General features: G+C 54.6%; 7 protein-coding genes across 7 annotated transcripts; all 7 read left to right on the top strand.

The window, feature by feature from the left end:
• Window positions 1-441: 441 nt before the first annotated feature.
• LOC135578876 (feather keratin 4-like) lies at window positions 442-1,564 on the top strand. The gene has a single exon (XM_065055250.1). The coding sequence runs from the start codon at window positions 442-444 to the stop codon at window positions 754-756; it is 315 nt and encodes a 104-aa protein (XP_064911322.1). The 3' UTR covers window positions 757-1,564.
• Window positions 1,565-4,018: 2,454 nt separating this feature from the next.
• LOC135578621 (feather keratin 4-like) lies at window positions 4,019-4,333 on the top strand. The gene has a single exon (XM_065053517.1). It carries the CDS (start codon window positions 4,019-4,021, stop codon window positions 4,331-4,333), a length of 315 nt encoding a protein of 104 aa, XP_064909589.1.
• Window positions 4,334-7,577: 3,244 nt separating this feature from the next.
• Window positions 7,578-8,560, top strand: LOC135578875 (feather keratin 4-like). The gene has a single exon (XM_065055249.1). The coding sequence runs from the start codon at window positions 7,594-7,596 to the stop codon at window positions 7,906-7,908; it is 315 nt and encodes a 104-aa protein (XP_064911321.1). The 5' UTR covers window positions 7,578-7,593; the 3' UTR covers window positions 7,909-8,560.
• A 2,612-nt stretch (window positions 8,561-11,172) lies between these two features.
• LOC135578874 (feather keratin 4-like) lies at window positions 11,173-11,864 on the top strand. The gene has a single exon (XM_065055248.1). It carries the CDS (start codon window positions 11,173-11,175, stop codon window positions 11,485-11,487), a length of 315 nt encoding a protein of 104 aa, XP_064911320.1. The 3' UTR covers window positions 11,488-11,864.
• Window positions 11,865-14,752: 2,888 nt separating this feature from the next.
• Window positions 14,753-15,444, top strand: LOC135578873 (feather keratin 4-like). Its single transcript, XM_065055247.1, has one exon. It carries the CDS (start codon window positions 14,753-14,755, stop codon window positions 15,065-15,067), a length of 315 nt encoding a protein of 104 aa, XP_064911319.1. The 3' UTR covers window positions 15,068-15,444.
• A 6,463-nt stretch (window positions 15,445-21,907) lies between these two features.
• On the top strand, window positions 21,908-22,222 carry LOC135578620 (feather keratin 4-like). The gene has a single exon (XM_065053516.1). It carries the CDS (start codon window positions 21,908-21,910, stop codon window positions 22,220-22,222), a length of 315 nt encoding a protein of 104 aa, XP_064909588.1.
• Window positions 22,223-25,235: 3,013 nt separating this feature from the next.
• LOC135578872 (feather keratin 4-like) lies at window positions 25,236-26,576 on the top strand. The gene has a single exon (XM_065055245.1). It carries the CDS (start codon window positions 25,483-25,485, stop codon window positions 25,795-25,797), a length of 315 nt encoding a protein of 104 aa, XP_064911317.1. The 5' UTR covers window positions 25,236-25,482; the 3' UTR covers window positions 25,798-26,576.
• The last annotated feature ends 408 nt before the right edge of the window (window positions 26,577-26,984 follow it).

The raw sequence follows: 26,984 nt of genomic DNA, 5'->3' as shown, positions 1-26,984 counted from the left end.
CAAGAACAAGAAATTGGAGCATTGCGGGAAGGAAAACACACCCTCCTCATTCCTGGCCAGGCTGTGGCATCAGACAGCTGCTGGCTGCAAATTGTCGCCATGCGCAAAGGCTGTCCCGCCCCTCGGGGACCAGCATAAAAGCCGGCTCAGCGCCTCTCTCCCTCACACACTTCTCCTGACGCCTTCTCCTCCCTCCGCGCTCAACAAGGTGAGCCTCAACCCCCTTCCCCTCCTTCTCCTGCCCCGCCTGGCCCCTCTCTTCCAGCACGCTCTGCCCCCAGCCTCAGCAGCCCTCACGCCTCCCCACCGCCACGCTCCCCACAGCCCCACACCAGCCTCCCCACTCCCTCGCCCTCCTGCAATACCGCTCCTCGCACCCCCACGCCCCTGCGCTTGCTCAACAGCCTCTCGTCCCTTCCAGGGCTCCTCCACACCACACACATGGCCTGCTACAACGCCTGCCGCTCCTGGGGACCCACCCCGCTGGCCAACAGCTGCAACGAGCCCTGTTCCCTGCAGTGCCAGGACTCCCGCGTCGTCATCCAGCCTCCCGCCGTGCTGGTCACCCTGCCAGGACCCATCCTCACCTCCCACCCCCAGAGCACCGCCGTCGGATCCTCCTCATCGGCTGCCGTGGGCAACGAACTCAGTGCCCAGGGAGTTGCCATCAACTCCGGGGCCTTCGGCTACGGCAACGGCTATGGCTTTGGAGGCCTGGGCTGCTTTGGCGGCAGAAGGGCTGGATACATCTGCTAAGGGCCCTCGCCACCACCCCTGACGGACACCACCTACCGCATTGAAGCTACGCCATGGATTGTGGACTCACCTCTGGACCCTTCTTGCCACGTGGACCTGCTGTCCATGGCTCTTCCTCTAAAGGAGCCACGAAGATCTTGGTGCTCTGGCAAGATCTATGTCACAGAAGCAACCTCAGCTGATGGTCACCCTACGTGCAGCATATACTTGTCACCGCCTACTTGGTGCTCCTGCCTTTTCACTCTTTTGTTTCCTCAATAAAGGTCTCTTGCATCCCAGCCTGAGACATCTCGCTTTACTTTCTTCTCTCAAGGCTCTTCCAACCTCACCCAGCACAAAGCCAGGGCTCAAGAAGCAAACTGGACAGGGGGGAAAAGGGCCACAAGACTTCTCCCAGGAAATATGTCACCTCCTATACCACCAAGAACACAGACCAGAATCTGGGGTACTTCCACAACATGATACAAGCCCATCACTGGACCAAAGAAAGATTTTGACACGAGAACACTCTCCTCAACATGCCTCTGGTTGGACCTCCCTGTGACAACACACACTTGACCATCTTCCTTCCCCAGCATCACTCTCCGGCTCCACCAGGAGCAGAATCACAGAATCATTTAGTATTTAGACTTTCCTCACGGGTTCACGGGTCCTGCCAATTCCGTGGTCCAACACAGGCTTCCTACAGGGTCACACCTCCTGTGCGTGCACCCACCTGCTCCAGCGTCAGGTGCTCTACAGGCTCCAGGTGGTCATCTCCTCCACTGTGGACAACCCTTTTCTGGGAATAAAATTTTCTAATTTCTAATTTTCTAAATTCCTAAATTTCTAATTTCTAATTTAAGGCCATTTCCTCTTGTCCTGTCGCTTGGTACTTGGGAAAAGAGACTGAATCCCTTCCTCACTACAACCTCCTTTCAGGCAGTTGCAGACAGACAGGAGGTCTCCCCTCACTTTTCTTTTCTCCAGGCTATACACGCCAAAACCCAAAGTGGTTCCCCCATCACAGCTGTGCTCCAACTTTTCACAAGTTTCATTCTCCTTCTTTGAAATGGCTTAGGCACTTGAAGGTCTTTCTCTCCGTCAGGGGCCCAAAACTGAACACACGATTCAAGGTGTGGCCTCACGAGTGCCAAGAATAGGGGATGCTCACTGTCCTGCTCCTGCTGGCCACACCAGTGCTGACACAAGCCAAGACGCCGGTGGCCATCACGGCCACACACACTGGCTCATATTCAGCCACTGTCGACCCACACCCCCAGGTTCTTGACCACCGGGCAGCTTTCCAGCCGCTCTTCCACAGCTCTTGACAGTTACTGGAGTCTTCATGGCGTTGTGGTGACCCAAGTGCAGGACCCGACTCTTGGCTTTGTTGAACCTCATGCAATTGGTCTCAGCCCATTGATCCAGCCTTTCCAGGGCCATCTGTAGAGCCTTCCTAGCTCCAAGTGGCTCAACGCTCCTGACTGTACTTGGTGTCATCTGCAGATGTACTGAGGGTGCACTCGATCCCCTCATCCAGATCAAGAAGAAAGATTATTAAACAGAACTGGACCCAGTATTGAGCCCTGGGGAAAAGCACTTGTGAGTGGCCACCAAATGGATTTAACTCCAGTACCACAACTCTTTGGGCTCTGCCATCCAGCCACTTTTTCAGCCACCAATGACTACGGTAGCCCAAGACATGAACACCCACTTTCTCCGGGAGAAACAGTGTCAGCTTGTTGTCTACACACGAACACTGTCTGTGTACCATGAGTAAACTTCTACAACCTCTGCTCAGCTTTCAACTGTGTAGCTCCTCCTGACTAAAACCTTAAAAAATAAACCCTGCACACCCAGCTCCTATGCAAGACACACACCAAGACCCCCATAGATCATAACGAGCGTGGAAGGAAAGGATTAGTCAGATGGAAGCAAGCCACGCAGGGATCCTATTCCATGGAAGAGACAATTCCTCGAGGCCAGCACAGCTCCAAAGCCCAGAGCAGATTGCCAGCGCTGCAAGGAAATGAGGCCCCCTCCACACAATGCAACCGCAAACCACACGAGTGCCATGGGATGACCTCACTGATGACACTCCACCTCTCCTGCGCTTTGGCTGCATCCTCTGACCGCCCTGACATGTGCCATCAAGGCCACGTCATGGTCATGTTTTAAAGCAGTAGGCAGACGAAGTTCTAATTGAGCTATGGCCCTTCTGGTGTTCTCCCTGCATAAACTCACTACACCCATGTAGTCCTTCTAAGTTGCCTGCCCTGTCTTACAGAGGTCATAAACTCTCTTTTCCCGAGTTTCAGCCAGTCTTCTACCCTACTAGGTCATCTTGCTGCAGGTCAGACCTCTGTTTCACGCTTAGGGAAATTTCTGCAAGCTTCTGACAGAAAACAACCAAGCAGCTCTCTCGCAACCCAAACCTTGCCACGTAAGCCCAGTACACCCAGCTACAAGCTTGCAGCAAGACGTGCAACAAGACACCCATAAAGGACACCCAGTGGGATAGGCCAGGCTTAAAGAAAGGCTTAGCAAGATGGTAGCAAGAAAGGGAGTGAAAGGACAATGGAAGTGGTAGCCCTCATGACTACAAAAGCACAAAAGCCAGGACCAGCCTGTCAGGGCTGTGAGGAATTGGGGCCCCCTCTTCACAAGGCAACTGAAAACCAGAGTGCCATGGGATGACCTCACTGACGACACCCCACCTCTGCTACGCCCTGGCCGCGTTCTTTGCCCGCCCTGACACGCGCCAGCAACGCCAAGTCTTTGGCCACTAATGCTCGCACTTCAAAGCTGCTGCCGGGGCCAAGTGGACACGTCCTCAAGACAAGAACAAGAAATTGGAGCATTGCGGGAAGGAAAACACACCCTCCTCATTCCTGGCCAGGCTGTGGCATCAGACAGCTGCTGGCTGCAAATTGTCGCCATGCGCAAAGGCTGTCCCGCCCCTCGGGGACCAGCATAAAAGCCGGCTCAGCGCCTCTCTCCCTCACACACTTCTCCTGACGCCTTCTCCTCCCTCCGCGCTCAACAAGGTGAGCCTCAACCCCCTTCCCCTCCTTCTCCTGCCCCGCCTGGCCCCTCTCTTCCAGCACGCTCTGCCCCCAGCCTCAGCAGCCCTCACGCATCCCCACCGCCACGCTCCCCACAGCCCCACACCAGCCTCCCCACTCCCTCGCCCTCCTGCAATACCGCTCCTCGCACCCCCACGCCCCTGCGCTTGCTCAACAGCCTCTCGTCCCTTCCAGGGCTCCTCCACACCACACACATGGCCTGCTACAACGCCTGCCGCTCCTGGGGACCCACCCCGCTGGCCAACAGCTGCAACGAGCCCTGTTCCCTGCAGTGCCAGGACTCCCGCGTCGTCATCCAGCCTCCCGCCGTGCTGGTCACCCTGCCAGGACCCATCCTCACCTCCCACCCCCAGAGCACCGCCGTCGGATCCTCCTCATCGGCTGCCGTGGGCAACGAACTCAGTGCCCAGGGAGTTGCCATCAACTCCGGGGCCTTCGGCTACGGCAACGGCTATGGCTTTGGAGGCCTGGGCTGCTTTGGCGGCAGAAGGGCTGGATACATCTGCTAAGGGCCCTCGCCACCACCCCTGACGGACACCACCTACCGCATTGAAGCTACGCCATGGATTGAGGACTCACCTCTGGACCCTTCTTGCCACGTGGACCTGCTGTCCATGGCTCTTCCTCTAAAGGAGCCACGAAGATCTTGGTGCTCTGGCAAGATCTATGTCACAGAAGCAACCTCAGCTGATGGTCACCCTACGTGCAGCATATACTTGTCACCGCCTACTTGGTGCTCCTGCCTTTTCACTCTTTTGTTTCCTCAATAAAGGTCTCTTGCATCCCAGCCTGAGACATCTCGCTTTACTTTCTTCTCTCAAGGCTCTTCCAACCTCACCCAGCACAAAGCCAGGGCTCAAGAAGCAAACTGGACAGGGGGGAAAAGGGCCACAAGACTTCTCCCAGGAAATATGTCACCTCCTATACCACCAAGAACACAGACCAGAATCTGGGGTACTTCCACAACATGATACAAGCCCATCACTGGACCAAAGAAAGATTTTGACACGAGAACACTCTCCTCAACATGCCTCTGGTTGGACCTCCCTGTGACAACACACACTTGACCATCTTCCTTCCCCAGCATCACTCTCCGGCTCCACCAGGAGCAGAATCACAGAATCATTTAGTATTTAGACTTTCCTCACGGGTTCACGGGTCCTGCCAATTCCGTGGTCCAACACAGGCTTCCTACAGGGTCACACCTCCTGTGCGTGCACCCACCTGCTCCAGCGTCAGGTGCTCTACAGGCTCCAGGTGGTCATCTCCTCCACTGTGGACAACCCTTTTCTGGGAAGAAAATTTTCTAATTTCTAATTTTCTAAATTCCTAAATTTCTAATTTCTAATTTAAGGCCATTTCCTCTTGTCCTGTCGCTTGGTACTTGGGAAAAGAGACTGAATCCCTTCCTCACTACAACCTCCTTTCAGGCAGTTGCAGACAGACAGGAGGTCTCCCCTCACTTTTCTTTTCTCCAGGCTATACACGCCAAAACCCAAAGTGGTTCCCCCATCACAGCTGTGCTCCAACTTTTCACAAGTTTCATTCTCCTTCTTCGAAATGGCTTAGGCACTTGAAGGTCTTTCTCTCCGTCAGGGGCCCAAAACTGAACACACGATTCAAGGTGTGGCCTCACGAGTGCCAAGAATAGGGGATGCTCACTGTCCTGCTCCTGCTGGCCACACCAGTGCTGACACAAGCCAAGACGCCGGTGGCCATCACGGCCACACACACTGGCTCATATTCAGCCACTGTTGACCCACACCCCCAGGTTCTTGACCACCGGGCAGCTTTCCAGCCGCTCTTCCACAGCTCTTGACAGTTACTGGAGTCTTCATGGCGTTGTGGTGACCCAAGTGCAGGACCCGACTCTTGGCTTTGTTGAACCTCATGCAATTGGTCTCAGCCCATTGATCCAGCCTTTCCAGGGCCATCTGTAGAGCCTTCCTAGCTCCAAGTGGCTCAACGCTCCTGACTGTACTTGGTATCATCTGCAGATGTACTGAGGGTGCACTCGATCCCCTCATCCAGATCAAGAAGAAAGATTATTAAACAGAACTGGACCCAGTATTGAGCCCTGGGGAAAAGCACTTGTGAGTGGCCACCAAATGGATTTAACTCCAGTACCACAACTCTTTGGGCTCTGCCATCCAGCCACTTTTTCAGCCACCAATGACTACGGTAGCCCAAGACATGAACACCCACTTTCTCCGGGAGAAACAGTGTCAGCTTGTTGTCTACACACGAACACTGTCTGTGTACCATGAGTAAACTTCTACAACCTCTGCTCAGCTTTCAACTGTGTAGCTCCTCCTGACTAAAACCTTAAAAAATAAACCCTGCACACCCAGCTCCTATGCAAGACACACACCAAGACCCCCATAGATCATAACGAGCGTGGAAGGAAAGGATTAGTCAGATGGAAGCAAGCCACGCAGGGATCCTATTCCATGGAAGAGACAATTCCTCGAGGCCAGCACAGCTCCAAAGCCCAGAGCAGATTGCCAGCGCTGCAAGGAAATGAGGCCCCCTCCACACAATGCAACCGCAAACCACACGAGTGCCATGGGATGACCTCACTGATGACACTCCACCTCTCCTGCGCTTTGGCTGCATCCTCTGACCGCCCTGACATGTGCCATCAAGGCCACGTCATGGTCATGTTTTAAAGCAGTAGGCAGACGAAGTTCTAATTGAGCTATGGCCCTTCTGGTGTTCTCCCTGCATAAACTCACTACACCCATGTAGTCCTTCTAAGTTGCCTGCCCTGTCTTACAGAGGTCATAAACTCTCTTTTCCCGAGTTTCAGCCAGTCTTCTACCCTACTAGGTCATCTTGCTGCAGGTCAGACCTCTGTTTCACGCTTAGGGAAACTTCTGCAAGCTTCTGACAGAAAACAACCAAGCAGCTCCCTCGCAACCCAAACCTTGCCACGTAAGCCCAGTACACCCAGCTACAAGCTTGCAGCAAGACGTGCAACAAGACACCCATAAAGGACACCCAGTGGGATAGGCCAGGCTTAAAGAAAGGCTTAGCAAGATGGTAGCAAGAAAGGGAGTGAAAGGACAATGGAAGTGGTAGCCCTCATGACTACAAAAGCACAAAAGCCAGGACCAGCCTGTCAGGGCTGTGAGGAATTGGGGCCCCCTCTTCACAAGGCAACTGAAAACCAGAGTGCCATGGGATGACCTCACTGACGACACCCCACCTCTGCTACGCCCTGGCCGCGTTCTTTGCCCGCCCTGACACGCGCCAGCAAGGCCAAGTCTTTGGCCACTAATGCTCGCACTTCAAAGCTGCTGCCGGGGCCAAGTGGACACGTCCTCAAGACAAGAACAAGAAATTGGAGCATTGCGGGAAGGAAAACACACCCTCCTCATTCCTGGCCAGGCTGTGGCATCAGACAGCTGCTGGCTGCAAATTGTCGCCATGCGCAAAGGCTGTCCCGCCCCTCGGGTCCAGCATAAAAGCCGGCTCAGCGCCTCTCTCCCTCACACACTTCTCCTGACGCCTTCTCCTCCCTCCGCGCTCAACAAGGTGAGCCTCAACCCCCTTCCCCTCCTTCTCCTGCCTCTCTGGCCCCTCTCTTCCAGCACGCTCTGCCCCCAGCCTCAGCAGCCCTCACGCCTCCCCACCGCCACGCTCCCCACAGCCCCACACCAGCCTCCCCACTCCCTCGCCCTCCTGCAACACCGCTCCTCGCACCCCCACGCCCCTGCGCTTGCTCAACAGCCTCTCGTCCCTTCCAGGGCTCCTCCACACCACACACATGGCCTGCTACAACGCCTGCCGCTCCTGGGGACCCACCCCACTGGCCAACAGCTGCAACGAGCCCTGTTCCCTGCAGTGCCAGGACTCCCGCGTCGTCATCCAGCCTCCCGCCGTGCTGGTCACCCTGCCAGGACCCATCCTCACCTCCCACCCCCAGAGCACCGCCGTCGGATCCTCCTCATCGGCTGCCGTGGGCAACGAACTCAGTGCCCAGGGAGTTGCCATCAACTCCGGGGCCTTCGGCTACGGCAACGGCTATGGCTTTGGAGGCCTGGGCTGCTTTGGCGGCAGAAGGGCTGGATACATCTGCTAAGGGCCCTCGCCACCACCCCTGACGGACACCACCTACCGCATTGAAGCTACGCCATGGATTGTGGACTCACCTCTGGACCCTTCTTGCCACGTGGACCTGCTGTCCATGGCTCTTCCTCTAAAGGAGCCACGAAGATCTTGGTGCTCTGGCAAGATCTATGTCACAGAAGCAACCTCAGCTGATGGTCACCCTACGTGCAGCATATACTTGTCACCGCCTACTTGGTGCTCCTGCCTTTTCACTCTTTTGTTTCCTCAATAAAGGTCTCTTGCATCCCAGCCTGAGACATCTCGCTTTACTTTCTTCTCTCAAGGCTCTTCCAACCTCACCCAGCACAAAGCCAGGGCTCAAGAAGCAAACTGGACAGGGGGGAAAAGGGCCACAAGACTTCTCCCAGGAAATATGTCACCTCCTATACCACCAAGAACACAGACCAGAATCTGGGGTACTTCCACAACATGATACAAGCCCATCACTGGACCAAAGAAAGATTTTGACACGAGAACACTCTCCTCAACATGCCTCTGGTTGGACCTCCCTGTGACAACACACACTTGACCATCTTCCTTCCCCAGCATCACTCTCCGGCTCCACCAGGAGCAGAATCACAGAATCATTTAGTATTTAGACTTTCCTCACGGGTTCACGGGTCCTGCCAATTCTGTGGTCCAACACAGGCTTCCTACAGGGTCACACCTCCTGTGCGTGCACCCACCTGCTCCAGCGTCAGGTGCTCTACAGGCTCCAGGTGGTCATCTCCTCCACTGTGGACAACCCTTTTCTGGGAAGAAAATTTTCTAATTTCTAATTTTCTAAATTCCTAAATTTCTAATTTCTAATTTAAGGCCATTTCCTCTTGTCCTGTCGCTTGGTACTTGGGAAAAGAGACTGAATCCCTTCCTCACTACAACCTCCTTTCAGGCAGTTGCAGACAGACAGGAGGTCTCCCCTCACTTTTCTTTTCTCCAGGCTATACACGCCAAAACCCAAAGTGGTTCCCCCATCACAGCTGTGCTCCAACTTTTCACAAGTTTCATTCTCCTTCTTCGAAATGGCTTAGGCACTTGAAGGTCTTTCTCTCCGTCAGGGGCCCAAAACTGAACACACGATTCAAGGTGTGGCCTCACGAGTGCCAAGAATAGGGGATGCTCACTGTCCTGCTCCTGCTGGCCACACCAGTGCTGACACAAGCCAAGACGCAGGTGGCCGTCACGGCCACACACACTGGCTCATATTCAGCCACTGTCGACCCACACCCCCAGGTCCTTGACCACCGGGCAGCTTTCCAGCCGCTCTTCCACAGCTCTTGACAGTTACTGGAGTCTTCATGGCGTTGTGGTGACCCAAGTGCAGGACCCGACTCTTGGCTTTGTTGAACCTCATGCAATTGGTCTCAGCCCATTGATCCAGCCTTTCCAGGGCCATCTGTAGAGCCTTCATAGCTCCAAGTGGCTCAACGCTCCTGCCCGTACTTGGTGTCATCTGCAGATGTACTGAGGGTGCACTCGATCCCCTCATCCAGATCAAGAAGAAAGATTATTAAACAGAACTGGACCCAGTATTGAGCCCTGGGGAAAAGCACTTGTGAGTGGCCACCAAATGGATTTAACTCCAGTACCACAACTCTTTGGGCTCTGCCATCCAGCCACTTTTTCAGCCACCAATGACTACGGTAGCCCAAGACATGAACACCCACTTTCTCCGGGAGAAACAGTGTCAGCTTGTTGTCTACACACGAACACTGTCTGTGTACCATGAGTAAACTTCTACAACCTCTGCTCAGCTTTCAACTGTGTAGCTCCTCCTGACTAAAACCTTAAAAAATAAACCCTGCACACCCAGCTCCTATGCAAGACACACACCAAGACCCCCATAGATCATAACGAGCGTGGAAGGAAAGGATTAGTCAGATGGAAGCAAGCCACGCAGGGATCCTATTCCATGGAAGAGACAATTCCTCGAGGCCAGCACAGCTCCAAAGCCCAGAGCAGATTGCCAGCGTTGCAAGGAAATGAGGCCCCCTCCACACAATGCAACCGCAAACCACACGAGTGCCATGGGATGACCTCACTGATGACACTCCACCTCTCCTGCGCTTTGGCTGCATCCTCTGACCGCCCTGACATGTGCCATCAAGGCCACGTCATGGTCATGTTTTAAAGCAGTAGGCAGACGAAGTTCTAATTGAGCTATGGCCCTTCTGGTGTTCTCCCTGCATAAACTCACTACACCCATGTAGTCCTTCTAAGTTGCCTGCCCTGTCTTACAGAGGTCATAAACTCTCTTTTCCCGAGTTTCAGCCAGTCTTCTACCCTACTAGGTCATCTTGCTGCAGGTCAGACCTCTGTTTCACGCTTAGGGAAACTTCTGCAAGCTTCTGACAGAAAACAACCAAGCAGCTCCCTCGCAACCCAAACCTTGCCACGTAAGCCCAGTACACCCAGCTACAAGCTTGCAGCAAGACGTGCAACAAGACACCCATAAAGGACACCCAGTGGGATAGGCCAGGCTTAAAGAAAGGCTTAGCAAGATGGTAGCAAGAAAGGGAGTGAAAGGACAATGGAAGTGGTAGCCCTCATGACTACAAAAGCACAAAAGCCAGGACCAGCCTGTCAGGGCTGTGAGGAATTGGGGCCCCCTCTTCACAAGGCAACTGCAAACCACACGAGTGCCATGGGATGACCTCACTGACGATACCCCACCTCTGCTACGCCCTGGCCGCGTTCTTTGCCCGCCCTGACACGCGCCAGCAAGGCCAAGTCTTTGGCCACTAATGCTCGCACTTCAAAGCTGCTGCCGGGGCCAAGTGGACACGTCCTCAAGACAAGAACAAGAAATTGGAGCATTGCGGGAAGGAAAACACACCCTCCTCATTCCTGGCCAGGCTGTGGCATCAGACAGCTGCTGGCTGCAAATTGTCGCCATGCGCAAAGGCTGTCCCGCCCCTCGGGGACCAGCATAAAAGCCGGCCCAGCGCCTCTCTCCCTCACACACTTCTCCTGACGCCTTCTCCTCCCTCCGCGCTCAACAAGGTGAGCCTCAACCCCCTTCCCCTCCTTCTCCTGCCCCGCCTGGCCCCTCTCTTCCAGCACGCTCTGACCCAGCCTCAGCAGCCCTCACGCCTCCCCACCGCCACGCTCCCCACAGCCCCACACCAGCCTCCCCACTCCCTCGCCCTCCTGCAATACCGCTCCTCGCACCCCCACGCCCCTGCGCTTGCTCAACAGCCTCTCGTCCCTTCCAGGGCTCCTCCACACCACACACATGGCCTGCTACAACGCCTGCCGCTCCTGGGGACCCACCCCGCTGGCCAACAGCTGCAACGAGCCCTGTTCCCTGCAGTGCCAGGACTCCCGCGTCGTCATCCAGCCTCCCGCCGTGCTGGTCACCCTGCCAGGACCCATCCTCACCTCCCACCCCCAGAGCACCGCCGTCGGATCCTCCTCATCGGCTGCCGTGGGCAACGAACTCAGTGCCCAGGGAGTTGCCATCAACTCCGGGGCCTTCGGCTACGGCAACGGCTATGGCTTTGGAGGCCTGGGCTGCTTTGGCGGCAGAAGGGCTGGATACATCTGCTAAGGGCCCTCGCCACCACCCCTGACGGACACCACCTACCGCATTGAAGCTACGCCATGGATTGTGGACTCACCTCTGGACCCTTCTTGCCACGTGGACCTGCTGTCCATGGCTCTTCCTCTAAAGGAGCCACGAAGATCTTGGTGCTCTGGCAAGATCTATGTCACAGAAGCAACCTCAGCTGATGGTCACCCTACGTGCAGCATATACTTGTCACCGCCTACTTGGTGCTCCTGCCTTTTCACTCTTTTGTTTCCTCAATAAAGGTCTCTTGCATCCCAGCCTGAGACATCTCGCTTTACTTTCTTCTCTCAAGGCTCTTCCAACCTCACCCAGCACAAAGCCAGGGCTCAAGAAGCAAACTGGACAGGGGGGAAAAGGGCCACAAGACTTCTCCCAGAAAATATGTCACCTCCTATACCACCAAGAACACAGACCAGAATCTGGGGTTCTTCCACAACATGATACAAGCCCATCACTGGACCAAAGAAAGATTTTGACACGAGAACACTCTCCTCAACATGCCTCTGGTTGGACCTCCCTGTGACAACACACACTTGACCATCTTCCTTCCCCAGCATCACTCTCCGGCTCCACCAGGAGCAGAATCACAGAATCATTTAGTATTTAGACTTTCCTCACGGGTTCACGGGTCCTGCCAATTCCGTGGTCCAACACAGGCTTCCTACAGGGTCACACCTCCTGTGCGTGCACCCACCTGCTCCAGCGTCAGGTGCTCTACAGGCTCCAGGTGGTCATCTCCTCCACTGTGGACAACCCTTTTCTGGGAAGAAAATTTTCTAATTTCTAATTTTCTAAATTCCTAAATTTCTAATTTCTAATTTAAGGCCATTTCCTCTTGTCCTGTCGCTTGGTACTTGGGAAAAGAGACTGAATCCCTTCCTCACTACAACCTCCTTTCAGGCAGTTGCAGACAGACAGGAGGTCTCCCCTCACTTTTCTTTTCTCCAGGCTATACACGCCAAAACCCAAAGTGGTTCCCCCATCACAGCTGTGCTCCAACTTTTCACAAGTTTCATTCTCCTTCTTCGAAATGGCTTAGGCACTTGAAGGTCTTTCTCTCCGTCAGGGGCCCAAAACTGAACACACGATTCAAGGTGTGGCCTCACGAGTGCCAAGAATAGGGGATGCTCACTGTCCTGCTCCTGCTGGCCACACCAGTGCTGACACAAGCCAAGACGCAGGTGGCCGTCACGGCCACACACACTGGCTCATATTCAGCCACTGTCGACCCACACCCCCAGGTCCTTGACCACCGGGCAGCTTTCCAGCCGCTCTTCCACAGCTCTTGACAGTTACTGGAGTCTTCATGGCGTTGTGGTGACCCAAGTGCAGGACCCGACTCTTGGCTTTGTTGAACCTCATGCAATTGGTCTCAGCCCATTGATCCAGCCTTTCCAGGGCCATCTGTAGAGCCTTCATAGCTCCAAGTGGCTCAACGCTCCTGCCCGTACTTGGTGTCATCTGCAGATGTACTGAGGGTGCACTCGATCCCCTCATCCAGATCAAGAAGAAAGATTATTAAACAGAACTGGACCCAGTATTGAGCCCTGGGGAAAAGCACTTGTGAGTGGCCACCAAATGGATTTAACTCCAGTACCACAACTCTTTGGGCTCTGCCATCCAGCCACTTTTTCAGCCACCAATGACTACGGTAGCCCAAGACATGAACACCCACTTTCTCCGGGAGAAACAGTGTCAGCTTGTTGTCTACACACGAACACTGTCTGTGTACCATGAGTAAACTTCTACAACCTCTGCTCAGCTTTCAGCTGTGTAGCTCCTCCTGACTAAAACCTTAAAAAATAAACCCTGCACACCCAGCTCCTATGCAAGACACACACCAAGACCCCCATAGATCATAACGAGCGTGGAAGGAAAGGATTAGTCAGATGGAAGCAAGCCACGCAGGGATCCTATTCCATGGAAGAGACAATTCCTCGAGGCCAGCACAGCTCCAAAGCCCAGAGCAGATTGCCAGCGCTGCAAGGAAATGAGGCCCCCTCCACACAATGCAACCGCAAACCACACGAGTGCCATGGGATGACCTCACTGATGACACTCCACCTCTCCTGCGCTTTGGCTGCATCCTCTGACCGCCCTGACATGTGCCATCAAGGCCACGTCATGGTCATGTTTTAAAGCAGTAGGCAGACGAAGTTCTAATTGAGCTATGGCCCTTCTGGTGTTCTCCCTGCATAAACTTACTACACCCATGTAGTCCTTCTAAGTTGCCTGCCCTGTCTTACAGAGGTCATAAACTCTCTTTTCCCGAGTTTCAGCCAGTCTTCTACCCTACTAGGTCATCTTGCTGCAGGTCAGACCTCTGTTTCACGCTTAGGGAAATTTCTGCAAGCTTCTGACAGAAAACAACCAAGCAGCTCCCTCGCAACCCAAACCTTGCCACGTAAGCCCAGTACACCCAGCTACAAGCTTGCAGCAAGACGTGCAACAAGACACCCATAAAGGACACCCAGTGGGATAGGCCAGGCTTAAAGAAAGGCTTAGCAAGATGGTAGCAAGAAAGGGAGTGAAAGGACAATGGAAGTGGTAGCCCTCATGACTACAAAAGCACAAAAGCCAGGACCAGCCTGTCAGGGCTGTGAGGAACTGGGGCCCCCTCTTCACAAGGCAACTGCAAACCACACGAGTGCCATGGGATGACCTCACTGACGACACCCCACCTCTGCTACGCCCTGGCCGCGTTCTTTGCCCGCCCTGACACGCGCCAGCAAGGCCAAGTCTTTGGCCACTAATGCTCGCACTTCAAAGCTGCTGCCGGGGCCAAGTGGACACGTCCTCAAGACAAGAACAAGAAATTGGAGCATTGCGGGAAGGAAAACACACCCTCCTCATTCCTGGCCAGGCTGTGGCATCAGACAGCTGCTGGCTGCAAATTGTCGCCATGCGCAAAGGCTGTCCCGCCCCTCGGGGACCAGCATAAAAGCCGGCCCAGCGCCTCTCTCCCTCACACACTTCTCCTGACGCCTTCTCCTCCCTCCGCGCTCAACAAGGTGAGCCTCAACCCCCTTCCCCTCCTTCTCCTGCCCCGCCTGGCCCCTCTCTTCCAGCATGCTCTGCCCCCAGCCTCAGCAGCCCTCACGCCTCCCCACCGCCAGGCTCCCCACAGCCCCACACCAGCCTCCCCACTCCCTCGCCCTCCTGCAATACCGCTCCTCGCACCCCCACGCCCCTGCGCTTGCTCAACAGCCTCTCGTCCCTTCCAGGGCTCCTCCACACCACACACATGGCCTGCTACAACGCCTGCCGCTCCTGGGGACCCACCCCGCTGGCCAACAGCTGCAACGAGCCCTGTTCCCTGCAGTGCCAGGACTCCCGCGTCGTCATCCAGCCTCCCGCCGTGCTGGTCACCCTGCCAGGACCCATCCTCACCTCCCACCCCCAGAGCACCGCCGTCGGATCCTCCTCATCGGCTGCCGTGGGCAACGAACTCAGTGCCCAGGGAGTTGCCATCAACTCCGGGGCCTTCGGCTACGGCAACGGCTATGGCTTTGGAGGCCTGGGCTGCTTTGGCGGCAGAAGGGCTGGATACATCTGCTAAGGGCCCTCGCCACCACCCCTGACGGACACCACCTACCGCATTGAAGCTACGCCATGGATTGTGGACTCACCTCTGGACCCTTCTTGCCACGTGGACCTGCTGTCCATGGCTCTTCCTCTAAAGGAGCCACGAAGATCTTGGTGCTCTGGCAAGATCTATGTCACAGAAGCAACCTCAGCTGATGGTCACCCTACGTGCAGCATATACTTGTCACCGCCTACTTGGTGCTCCTGCCTTTTCACTCTTTTGTTTCCTCAATAAAGGTCTCTTGCATCCCAGCCTGAGACATCTCGCTTTACTTTCTTCTCTCAAGGCTCTTCCAACCTCACCCAGCACAAAGCCAGGGCTCAAGAAGCAAACTGGACAGGGGGGAAAAGGGCCACAAGACTTCTCCCAGAAAATATGTCACCTCCTATACCACCAAGAACACAGACCAGAATCTGGGGTTCTTCCACAACATGATACAAGCCCATCACTGGACCAAAGAAAGATTTTGACACGAGAACACTCTCCTCAACATGCCTCTGGTTGGACCTCCCTGTGACAACACACACTTGACCATCTTCCTTCCCCAGCATCACTCTCCGGCTCCACCAGGAGCAGAATCACAGAATCATTTAGTATTTAGACTTTCCTCACGGGTTCACGGGTCCTGCCAATTCCGTGGTCCAACACAGGCTTCCTACAGGGTCACACCTCCTGTGCGTGCACCCACCTGCTCCAGCGTCAGGTGCTCTACAGGCTCCAGGTGGTCATCTCCTCCACTGTGGACAACCCTTTTCTGGGAAGAAAATTTTCTAATTTCTAATTTTCTAAATTCCTAAATTTCTAATTTCTAATTTAAGGCCATTTCCTCTTGTCCTGTCGCTTGGTACTTGGGAAAAGAGACTGAATCCCTTCCTCACTACAACCTCCTTTCAGGCAGTTGCAGACAGACAGGAGGTCTCCCCTCACTTTTCTTTTCTCCAGGCTATACACGCCAAAACCCAAAGTGGTTCCCCCATCACAGCTGTGCTCCAACTTTTCACAAGTTTCATTCTCCTTCTTCGAAATGGCTTAGGCACTTGAAGGTCTTTCTCTCCGTCAGGGGCCCAAAACTGAACACACGATTCAAGGTGTGGCCTCACGAGTGCCAAGAATAGGGGATGCTCACTGTCCTGCTCCTGCTGGCCACACCAGTGCTGACACAAGCCAAGACGCAGGTGGCCGTCACGGCCACACACACTGGCTCATATTCAGCCACTGTCGACCCACACCCCCAGGTCCTTGACCACCGGGCAGCTTTCCAGCCGCTCTTCCACAGCTCTTGACAGTTACTGGAGTCTTCATGGCGTTGTGGTGACCCAAGTGCAGGACCCGACTCTTGGCTTTGTTGAACCTCATGCAATTGGTCTCAGCCCATTGATCCAGCCTTTCCAGGGCCATCTGTAGAGCCTTCATAGCTCCAAGTGGCTCAACGCTCCTGCCCGTACTTGGTGTCATCTGCAGATGTACTGAGGGTGCACTCGATCCCCTCATCCAGATCAAGAAGAAAGATTATTAAACAGAACTGGACCCAGTATTGAGCCCTGGGGAAAAGCACTTGTGAGTGGCCACCAAATGGATTTAACTCCAGTACCACAACTCTTTGGGCTCTGCCATCCAGCCACTTTTTCAGCCACCAATGACTACGGTAGCCCAAGACATGAACACCCACTTTCTCCGGGAGAAACAGTGTCAGCTTGTTGTCTACACACGAACACTGTCTGTGTACCATGAGTAAACTTCTACAACCTCTGCTCAGCTTTCAGCTGTGTAGCTCCTCCTGACTAAAACCTTAAAAAATAAACCCTGCACACCCAGCTCCTATGCAAGACACACACCAAGACCCCCATAGATCATAACGAGCGTGGAAGGAAAGGATTAGTCAGATGGAAGCAAGCCACGCAGGGATCCTATTCCATGGAAGAGACAATTCCTCGAGGCCAGCACAGCTCCAAAGCCCAGAGCAGATTGCCAGCGCTGCAAGGAAATGAGGCCCCCTCCACACAATGCAACCGCAAACCACACGAGTGCCATGGGATGACCTCACTGATGACACTCCACCTCTCCTGCGCTTTGGCTGCATCCTCTGACCGCCCTGACATGTGCCATCAAGGCCACGTCATGGTCATGTTTTAAAGCAGTAGGCAGACGAAGTTCTAATTGAGCTATGGCCCTTCTGGTGTTCTCCCTGCATAAACTCACTACACCCATGTAGTCCTTCTAAGTTGCCTGCCCTGTCTTACAGAGGTCATAAACTCTCTTTTCCCGAGTTTCAGCCAGTCTTCTACCCTACTAGGTCATCTTGCTGCAGGTCAGACCTCTGTTTCACGCTTAGGGAAATTTCTGCAAGCTTCTGACAGAAAACAACCAAGCAGCTCCCTCGCAACCCAAACCTTGCCACGTAAGCCCAGTACACCCAGCTACAAGCTTGCAGCAAGACGTGCAACAAGACACCCATAAAGGACACCCAGTGGGATAGGCCAGGCTTAAAGAAAGGCTTAGCAAGATGGTAGCAAGAAAGGGAGTGAAAGGACAATGGAAGTGGTAGCCCTCATGACTACAAAAGCACAAAAGCCAGGACCAGCCTGTCAGGGCTGTGAGGAATTGGGGCCCCCTCTTCACAAGGCAACTGAAAACCAGAGTGCCATGGGATGACCTCACTGACGACACCCCACCTCTGCTACGCCCTGGCCGCGTTCTTTGCCCGCCCTGACACGCGCCAGCAACGCCAAGTCTTTGGCCACTAATGCTCGCACTTCAAAGCTGCTGCCGGGGCCAAGTGGACACGTCCTCAAGACAAGAACAAGAAATTGGAGCATTGCGGGAAGGAAAACACACCCTCCTCATTCCTGGCCAGGCTGTGGCATCAGACAGCTGCTGGCTGCAAATTGTCGCCATGCGCAAAGGCTGTCCCGCCCCTCGGGTCCAGCATAAAAGCCGGCTCAGCGCCTCTCTCCCTCACACACTTCTCCTGACGCCTTCTCCTCCCTCCGCGCTCAACAAGGTGAGCCTCAACCCCCTTCCCCTCCTTCTCCTGCCTCTCTGGCCCCTCTCTTCCAGCACGCTCTGCCCCCAGCCTCAGCAGCCCTCACGCCTCCCCACCGCCACACTCCCCACAGCCCCACACCAGCCTCCCCACTCCCTCGCCCTCCTGCAACACCGCTCCTCGCACCCCCACGCCCCTGCGCTTGCTCAACAGCCTCTCGTCCCTTCCAGGGCTCCTCCACACCACACACATGGCCTGCTAAAACGCCTGCCGCTCCTGGGGACCCACCCCGCTGGCCAACAGCTGCAACGAGCCCTGTTCCCTGCAGTGCCAGGACTCCCGCGTCGTCATCCAGCCTCCCGCCGTGCTGGTCACCCTGCCAGGACCCATCCTCACCTCCCACCCCCAGAGCACCGCCGTCGGATCCTCCTCATCGGCTGCCGTGGGCAACGAACTCAGTGCCCAGGGAGTTGCCATCAACTCCGGGGCCTTCGGCTACGGCAACGGCTATGGCTTTGGAGGCCTGGGCTGCTTTGGCGGCAGAAGGGCTGGATACATCTGCTAAGGGCCCTCGCCACCACCCCTGACGGACACCACCTACCGCATTGAAGCTACGCCATGGATTGTGGACTCACCTCTGGACCCTTCTTGCCACGTGGACCTGCTGTCCATGGCTCTTCCTCTAAAGGAGCCACGAAGATCTTGGTGCTCTGGCAAGATCTATGTCACAGAAGCAACCTCAGCTGATGGTCACCCTACGTGCAGCATATACTTGTCACCGCCTACTTGGTGCTCCTGCCTTTTCACTCTTTTGTTTCCTCAATAAAGGTCTCTTGCATCCCAGCCTGAGACATCTCGCTTTACTTTCTTCTCTCAAGGCTCTTCCAACCTCACCCAGCACAAAGCCAGGGCTCAAGAAGCAAACTGGACAGGGGGGAAAAGGGCCACAAGACTTCTCCCAGGAAATATGTCACCTCCTATACCACCAAGAACACAGACCAGAATCTGGGGTACTTCCACAACATGATACAAGCCCATCACTGGACCAAAGAAAGATTTTGACACGAGAACACTCTCCTCAACATGCCTCTGGTTGGACCTCCCTGTGACAACACACACTTGACCATCTTCCTTCCCCAGCATCACTCTCCGGCTCCACCAGGAGCAGAATCACAGAATCATTTAGTATTTAGACTTTCCTCACGGGTTCACGGGTCCTGCCAATTCCGTGGTCCAACACAGGCTTCCTACAGGGTCACACCTCCTGTGCGTGCACCCACCTGCTCCAGCGTCAGGTGCTCTACAGGCTCCAGGTGGTCATCTCCTCCACTGTGGACAACCCTTTTCTGGGAAGAAAATTTTCTAATTTCTAATTTTCAAAATTCCTAAATTTCTAATTTCTAATTTAAGGCCATTTCCTCTTGTCCTGTCGCTTGGTACTTGGGAAAAGAGACTGAATCCCTTCCTCACTACAACCTCCTTTCAGGCAGTTGCAGACAGACAGGAGGTCTCCCCTCACTTTTCTTTTCTCCAGGCTGTACACCCCAAAACCCAAAGTGGTTCCCCCATCACAGCTGTGCTCCAACTTTTCACAAGTTTCATTCTCCTTCTTTGAAATGGCTTAGGCACTTGAAGGTCTTTCTCTCCGTCAGGGGCCCAAAACTGAACACACGATTCAAGGTGTGGCCTCACGAGTGCCAAGAATAGGGGATGCTCACTGTCCTGCTCCTGCTGGCCACACCAGTGCTGACACAAGCCAAGACGCCGGTGGCCATCACGGCCACACACACTGGCTCATATTCAGCCACTGTCGACCCACACCCCCAGGTTCTTGACCACCGGGCAGCTTTCCAGCCGCTCTTCCACAGCTCTTGACAGTTACTGGAGTCTTCATGGCGTTGTGGTGACCCAAGTGCAGGACCCGACTCTTGGCTTTGTTGAACCTCATGCAATTGGTCTCAGCCCATTGATCCAGCCTTTCCAGGGCCATCTGTAGAGCCTTCCTAGCTCCAAGTGGCTCAACGCTCCTGACTGTACTTGGTGTCATCTGCAGATGTACTGAGGGTGCACTCGATCCCCTCATCCAGATCAAGAAGAAAGATTATTAAACAGAACTGGACCCAGTATTGAGCCCTGGGGAAAAGCACTTGTGAGTGGCCACCAAATGGATTTAACTCCAGTACCACAACTCTTTGGGCTCTGCCATCCAGCCACTTTTTCAGCCACCAATGACTACGGTAGCCCAAGACATGAACACCCACTTTCTCCGGGAGAAACAGTGTCAGCTTGTTGTCTACACACGAACACTGTCTGTGTACCATGAGTAAACTTCTACAACCTCTGCTCAGCTTTCAGCTGTGTAGCTCCTCCTGACTAAAACCTTAAAAAATAAACCCTGCACACCCAGCTCCTATGCAAGACACACACCAAGACCCCCATAGATCATAACGAGCGTGGAAGGAAAGGATTAGTCAGATGGAAGCAAGCCACGCAGGGATCCTATTCCATGGAAGAGACAATTCCTCGAGGCCAGCACAGCTCCAAAGCCCAGAGCAGATTGCCAGCGCTGCAAGGAAATGAGGCCCCCTCCACACAATGCAACCGCAAACCACACGAGTGCCATGGGATGACCTCACTGATGACACTCCACCTCTCCTGCGCTTTGGCTGCATCCTCTGACCGCCCTGACATGTGCCATCAAGGCCACGTCATGGTCATGTTTTAAAGCAGTAGGCAGACGAAGTTCTAATTGAGCTATGGCCCTTCTGGTGTTCTCCCTGCATAAACTCACTACACCCATGTAGTCCTTCTAAGTTGCCTGCCCTGTCTTACAGAGGTCATAAACTCTCTTTTCCCGAGTTTCAGCCAGTCTTCTACCCTACTAGGTCATCTTGCTGCAGGTCAGACCTCTGTTTCACGCTTAGGGAAATTTCTGCAAGCTTCTGACAGAAAACAACCAAGCAGCTCCCTCGCAACCCAAACCTTGCCACGTAAGCCCAGTACACCCAGCTACAAGCTTGCAGCAAGACGTGCAACAAGACACCCATAAAGGACACCCAGTGGGATAGGCCAGGCTTAAAGAAAGGCTTAGCAAGATGGTAGCAAGAAAGGGAGTGAAAGGACAATGGAAGTGGTAGCCCTCATGACTACAAAAGCACAAAAGCCAGGACCAGCCTGTCAGGGCTGTGAGGAACTGGGGCCCCCTCTTCACAAGGCAACTGCAAACCACACGAGTGCCATGGGATGACCTCACTGACGACACCCCACCTCTGCTACGCCCTGGCCGCGTTCTTTGCCCGCCCTGACACGCGCCAGCAAGGCCAAGTCTTTGGCCACTAATGCTCGCACTTCAAAGCTGCTGCCGGGGCCAAGTGGACACGTCCTCAAGACAAGAACAAGAAATTGGAGCATTGCGGGAAGGAAAACACACCCTCCTCATTCCTGGCCAGGCTGTGGCATCAGACAGCTGCTGGCTGCAAATTGTCGCCATGCGCAAAGGCTGTCCCGCCCCTCGGGGACCAGCATAAAAGCCGGCCCAGCGCCTCTCTCCCTCACACACTTCTCCTGACGCCTTCTCCTCCCTCCGCGCTCAACAAGGTGAGCCTCAACCCCCTTCCCCTCCTTCTCCTGCCCCGCCTGGCCCCTCTCTTCCAGCACGCTCTGCCCCCAGCCTCAGCAGCCCTCACGCCTCCCCACCGCCAGGCTCCCCACAGCCCCACACCAGCCTCCCCACTCCCTCGCCCTCCTGCAATACCGCTCCTCGCACCCCCACGCCCCTGCGCTTGCTCAACAGCCTCTCGTCCCTTCCAGGGCTCCTCCACACCACACACATGGCCTGCTACAACGCCTGCCGCTCCTGGGGACCCACCCCGCTGGCCAACAGCTGCAACGAGCCCTGTTCCCTGCAGTGCCAGGACTCCCGCGTCGTCATCCAGCCTCCCGCCGTGCTGGTCACCCTGCCAGGACCCATCCTCACCTCCCACCCCCAGAGCACCGCCGTCGGATCCTCCTCATCGGCTGCCGTGGGCAACGAACTCAGTGCCCAGGGAGTTGCCATCAACTCCGGGGCCTTCGGCTACGGCAACGGCTATGGCTTTGGAGGCCTGGGCTGCTTTGGCGGCAGAAGGGCTGGATACATCTGCTAAGGGCCCTCGCCACCACCCCTGACGGACACCACCTACCGCATTGAAGCTACGCCATGGATTGTGGACTCACCTCTGGACCCTTCTTGCCACGTGGACCTGCTGTCCATGGCTCTTCCTCTAAAGGAGCCACGAAGATCTTGGTGCTCTGGCAAGATCTATGTCACAGAAGCAACCTCAGCTGATGGTCACCCTACGTGCAGCATATACTTGTCACCGCCTACTTGGTGCTCCTGCCTTTTCACTCTTTTGTTTCCTCAATAAAGGTCTCTTGCATCCCAGCCTGAGACATCTCGCTTTACTTTCTTCTCTCAAGGCTCTTCCAACCTCACCCAGCACAAAGCCAGGGCTCAAGAAGCAAACTGGACAGGGGGGAAAAGGGCCACAAGACTTCTCCCAGGAAATATGTCACCTCCTATACCACCAAGAACACAGACCAGAATCTGGGGTACTTCCACAACATGATACAAGCCCATCACTGGACCAAAGAAAGATTTTGACACGAGAACACTCTCCTCAACATGCCTCTGGTTGGACCTCCCTGTGACAACACACACTTGACCATCTTCCTTCCCCAGCATCACTCTCCGGCTCCACAAGGAGCAGAATCACAGAATCATTTAGTATTTAGACTTTCCTCACGGGTTCACGGGTCCTGCCAATTCCGTGGTCCAACACAGGCTTCCTACAGGGTCACACCTCCTGTGCGTGCACCCACCTGCTCCAGCGTCAGGTGCTCTACAGGCTCCAGGTGGTCATCTCCTCCACTGTGGACAACCCTTTTCTGGGAAGAAAATTTTCTAATTTCTAATTTTCTAAATTCCTAAATTTCTAATTTCTAATTTAAGGCCATTTCCTCTTGTCCTGTCGCTTGGTACTTGGGAAAAGAGACTGAATCCCTTCCTCACTACAACCTCCTTTCAGGCAGTTGCAGACAGACAGGAGGTCTCCCCTCACTTTTCTTTTCTCCAGGCTGTACACCCCAAAACCCAAAGTGGTTCCCCCATCACAGCTGTGCTCCAACTTTTCACAAGTTTCATTCTCCTTCTTTGAAATGGCTTAGGCACTTGAAGGTCTTTCTCTCCGTCAGGGGCCCAAAACTGAACACACGATTCAAGGTGTGGCCTCACGAGTGCCAAGAATAGGGGATGCTCACTGTCCTGCTCCTGCTGGCCACACCAGTGCTGACACAAGCCAAGACGCCGGTGGCCATCACGGCCACACACACTGGCTCATATTCAGCCACTGTCGACCCACACCCCCAGGTTCTTGACCACCGGGCAGCTTTCCAGCCGCTCTTCCACAGCTCTTGACAGTTACTGGAGTCTTCATGGCGTTGTGGTGACCCAAGTGCAGGACCCGACTCTTGGCTTTGTTGAACCTCATGCAATTGGTCTCAGCCCATTGATCCAGCCTTTCCAGGGCCATCTGTAGAGCCTTCCTAGCTCCAAGTGGCTCAACGCTCCTGACTGTACTTGGTGTCATCTGCAGATGTACTGAGGGTGCACTCGATCCCCTCATCCAGATCAAGAAGAAAGATTATTAAACAGAACTGGACCCAGTATTGAGCCCTGGGGAAAAGCACTTGTGAGTGGCCACCAAATGGATTTAACTCCAGTACCACAACTCTTTGGGCTCTGCCATCCAGCCACTTTTTCAGCCACCAATGACTACGGTAGCCCAAGACATGAACACCCACTTTCTCCGGGAGAAACAGTGTCAGCTTGTTGTCTACACACGAACACTGTCTGTGTACCATGAGTAAACTTCTACAACCTCTGCTCAGCTTTCAACTGTGTAGCTCCTCCTGACTAAAACCTTAAAAAATAAACCCTGCACACCCAGCTCCTATGCAAGACACACACCAAGACCCCCATAGATCATAACGAGCGTGGAAGGAAAGGATTAGTCAGATGGAAGCAAGCCACGCAGGGATCCTATTCCATGGAAGAGACAATTCCTCGAGGCCAGCACAGCTCCAAAGCCCAGAGCAGATTGCCAGCGCTGCAAGGAAATGAGGCCCCCTCCACACAATGCAACCGCAAACCACACGAGTGCCATGGGATGACCTCACTGATGACACTCCACCTCTCCTGCGCTTTGGCTGCATCCTCTGACCGCCCTGACATGTGCCATCAAGGCCACGTCATGGTCATGTTTTAAAGCAGTAGGCAGACGAAGTTCTAATTGAGCTATGGCCCTTCTGGTGTTCTCCCTGCATAAACTCACTACACCCATGTAGTCCTTCTAAGTTGCCTGCCCTGTCTTACAGAGGTCATAAACTCTCTTTTCCCGAGTTTCAGCCAGTCTTCTACCCTACTAGGTCATCTTGCTGCAGGTCAGACCTCTGTTTCACGCTTAGGGAAATTTCTGCAAGCTTCTGACAGAAAACAACCAAGCAGCTCCCTCGCAACCCAAACCTTGCCACGTAAGCCCAGTACACCCAGCTACAAGCTTGCAGCAAGACGTGCAACAAGACACCCATAAAGGACACCCAGTGGGATAGGCCAGGCTTAAAGAAAGGCTTAGCAAGATGGTAGCAAGAAAGGGAGTGAAAGGACAATGGAAGTGGTAGCCCTCATGACTACAAAAGCACAAAAGCCAGGACCAGCCTGTCAGGGCTGTGAGGAATTGGGGCCCCCTCTTCACAAGGCAACTGAAAACCAGAGTGCCATGGGATGACCTCACTGACGACACCCCACCTCTGCTACGCCCTGGCCGCGTTCTTTGCCCGCCCTGACACGCGCCAGCAAGGCCAAGTCTTTGGCCACTAATGCTCGCACTTCAAAGCTGCTGCCGGGGCCAAGTGGACACGTCCTCAAGACAAGAACAAGAAATTGGAGCATTGCGGGAAGGAAAACACACCCTCCTCATTCCTGGCCAGGCTGTGGCATCAGACAGCTGCTGGCTGCAAATTGTCGCCATGCGCAAAGGCTGTCCCGCCCCTCGGGTCCAGCATAAAAGCCGGTTCAGCGCCTCTCTCCCTCACACACTTCTCCTGACGCCTTCTCCTCCCTCCGCGCTCAACAAGGTGAGCCTCAACCCCCTTCCCCTCCTTCTCCTGCCTCTCTGGCCCCTCTCTTCCAGCACGCTCTGCCCCCAGCCTCAGCAGCCCTCACGCCTCCCCACCGCCAGGCTCCCCACAGCCCCACACCAGCCTCCCCACTCCCTCGCCCTCCTGCAATACCGCTCCTCGCACCCCCACGCCCCTGCGCTTGCTCAACAGCCTCTCGTCCCTTCCAGGGCTCCTCCACACCACACACATGGCCTGCTACAACGCCTGCCGCTCCTGGGGACCCACCCCGCTGGCCAACAGCTGCAACGAGCCCTGTTCCCTGCAGTGCCAGGACTCCCGCGTCGTCATCCAGCCTCCCGCCGTGCTGGTCACCCTGCCAGGACCCATCCTCACCTCCCACCCCCAGAGCACCGCCGTCGGATCCTCCTCATCGGCTGCCGTGGGCAACGAACTCAGTGCCCAGGGAGTTGCCATCAACTCCGGGGCCTTCGGCTACGGCAACGGCTATGGCTTTGGAGGCCTGGGCTGCTTTGGCGGCAGAAGGGCTGGATACATCTGCTAAGGGCCCTCGCCACCACCCCTGACGGACACCACCTACCGCATTGAAGCTACGCCATGGATTGTGGACTCACCTCTGGACCCTTCTTGCCACGTGGACCTGCTGTCCATGGCTCTTCCTCTAAAGGAGCCACGAAGATCTTGGTGCTCTGGCAAGATCTATGTCACAGAAGCAACCTCAGCTGATGGTCACCCTACGTGCAGCATATACTTGTCACCGCCTACTTGGTGCTCCTGCCTTTTCACTCTTTTGTTTCCTCAATAAAGGTCTCTTGCATCCCAGCCTGAGACATCTCGCTTTACTTTCTTCTCTCAAGGCTCTTCCAACCTCACCCAGCACAAAGCCAGGGCTCAAGAAGCAAACTGGACAGGGGGGAAAAGGGCCACAAGACTTCTCCCAGGAAATATGTCACCTCCTATACCACCAAGAACACAGACCAGAATCTGGGGTACTTCCACAACATGATACAAGCCCATCACTGGACCAAAGAAAGATTTTGACACGAGAACACTCTCCTCAACATGCCTCTGGTTGGACCTCCCTGTGACAACACACACTTGACCATCTTCCTTCCCCAGCATCACTCTCCGGCTCCACCAGGAGCAGAATCACAGAATCATTTAGTATTTAGACTTTCCTCACGGGTTCACGGGTCCTGCCAATTCCGTGGTCCAACACAGGCTTCCTACAGGGTCACACCTCCTGTGCGTGCACCCACCTGCTCCAGCGTCAGGTGCTCTACAGGCTCCAGGTGGTCATCTCCTCCACTGTGGACAACCCTTTTCTGGGAAGAAAATTTTCTAATTTCTAATTTTCTAATTTTCTAAATTTCTAATTTCTAACTTAAGGCCATTTCTTTTTGCCCTGTCGCTTGGTACTTGGGAAAAGAGACTGAATCCCTTCCTCACTACAACCTCTTTCAGGCAGTTGCAGACAGACAGGAGGTATCCCCTCACTTTTCTTTTCTCCAGGCTATACACCCCAAAACCCAAAGTGGGTCCTCCATCACAGCTGTGCTCCAACGTTTCACAAGTTTCATTCTCCTTCTTTGAAAGGGCTCAGGCACTTGAAGGTCTTTCTCTCCGTCAGGGGCCCAAAACTGAACACACGATTCAAGGTGTAGACTCACCAGTGCCAAGAATAGGGGATGCTCACTGTCCTGCTCCTGCTGGCCACACCAGTGCTGACAC

Source organism: Columba livia, chromosome 2, assembly GCF_036013475.1.
Source record: "Columba livia isolate bColLiv1 breed racing homer chromosome 2, bColLiv1.pat.W.v2, whole genome shotgun sequence".
NCBI lineage: Eukaryota > Metazoa > Chordata > Aves > Columbiformes > Columbidae > Columba > Columba livia.
Note: the sequence above shows the minus strand (reverse complement) of the source record. Positions and strands in the feature narration are given on the sequence as shown.

What these genes read in the sequence shown, in the direction of transcription:
- LOC135578874 (XM_065055248.1), top strand. Translation starts at nt 11,173, where the DNA reads ATGGCCTGCTACAACGCCTGCCGCTCCTGGGGACCCACCCCGCTGGCC.
- LOC135578621 (XM_065053517.1), top strand. Translation starts at nt 4,019, where the DNA reads ATGGCCTGCTACAACGCCTGCCGCTCCTGGGGACCCACCCCGCTGGCC.
- LOC135578873 (XM_065055247.1), top strand. Translation starts at nt 14,753, where the DNA reads ATGGCCTGCTACAACGCCTGCCGCTCCTGGGGACCCACCCCGCTGGCC.
- LOC135578876 (XM_065055250.1), top strand. Translation starts at nt 442, where the DNA reads ATGGCCTGCTACAACGCCTGCCGCTCCTGGGGACCCACCCCGCTGGCC.
- LOC135578875 (XM_065055249.1), top strand. Translation starts at nt 7,594, where the DNA reads ATGGCCTGCTACAACGCCTGCCGCTCCTGGGGACCCACCCCACTGGCC.
- LOC135578872 (XM_065055245.1), top strand. Translation starts at nt 25,483, where the DNA reads ATGGCCTGCTACAACGCCTGCCGCTCCTGGGGACCCACCCCGCTGGCC.
- LOC135578620 (XM_065053516.1), top strand. Translation starts at nt 21,908, where the DNA reads ATGGCCTGCTACAACGCCTGCCGCTCCTGGGGACCCACCCCGCTGGCC.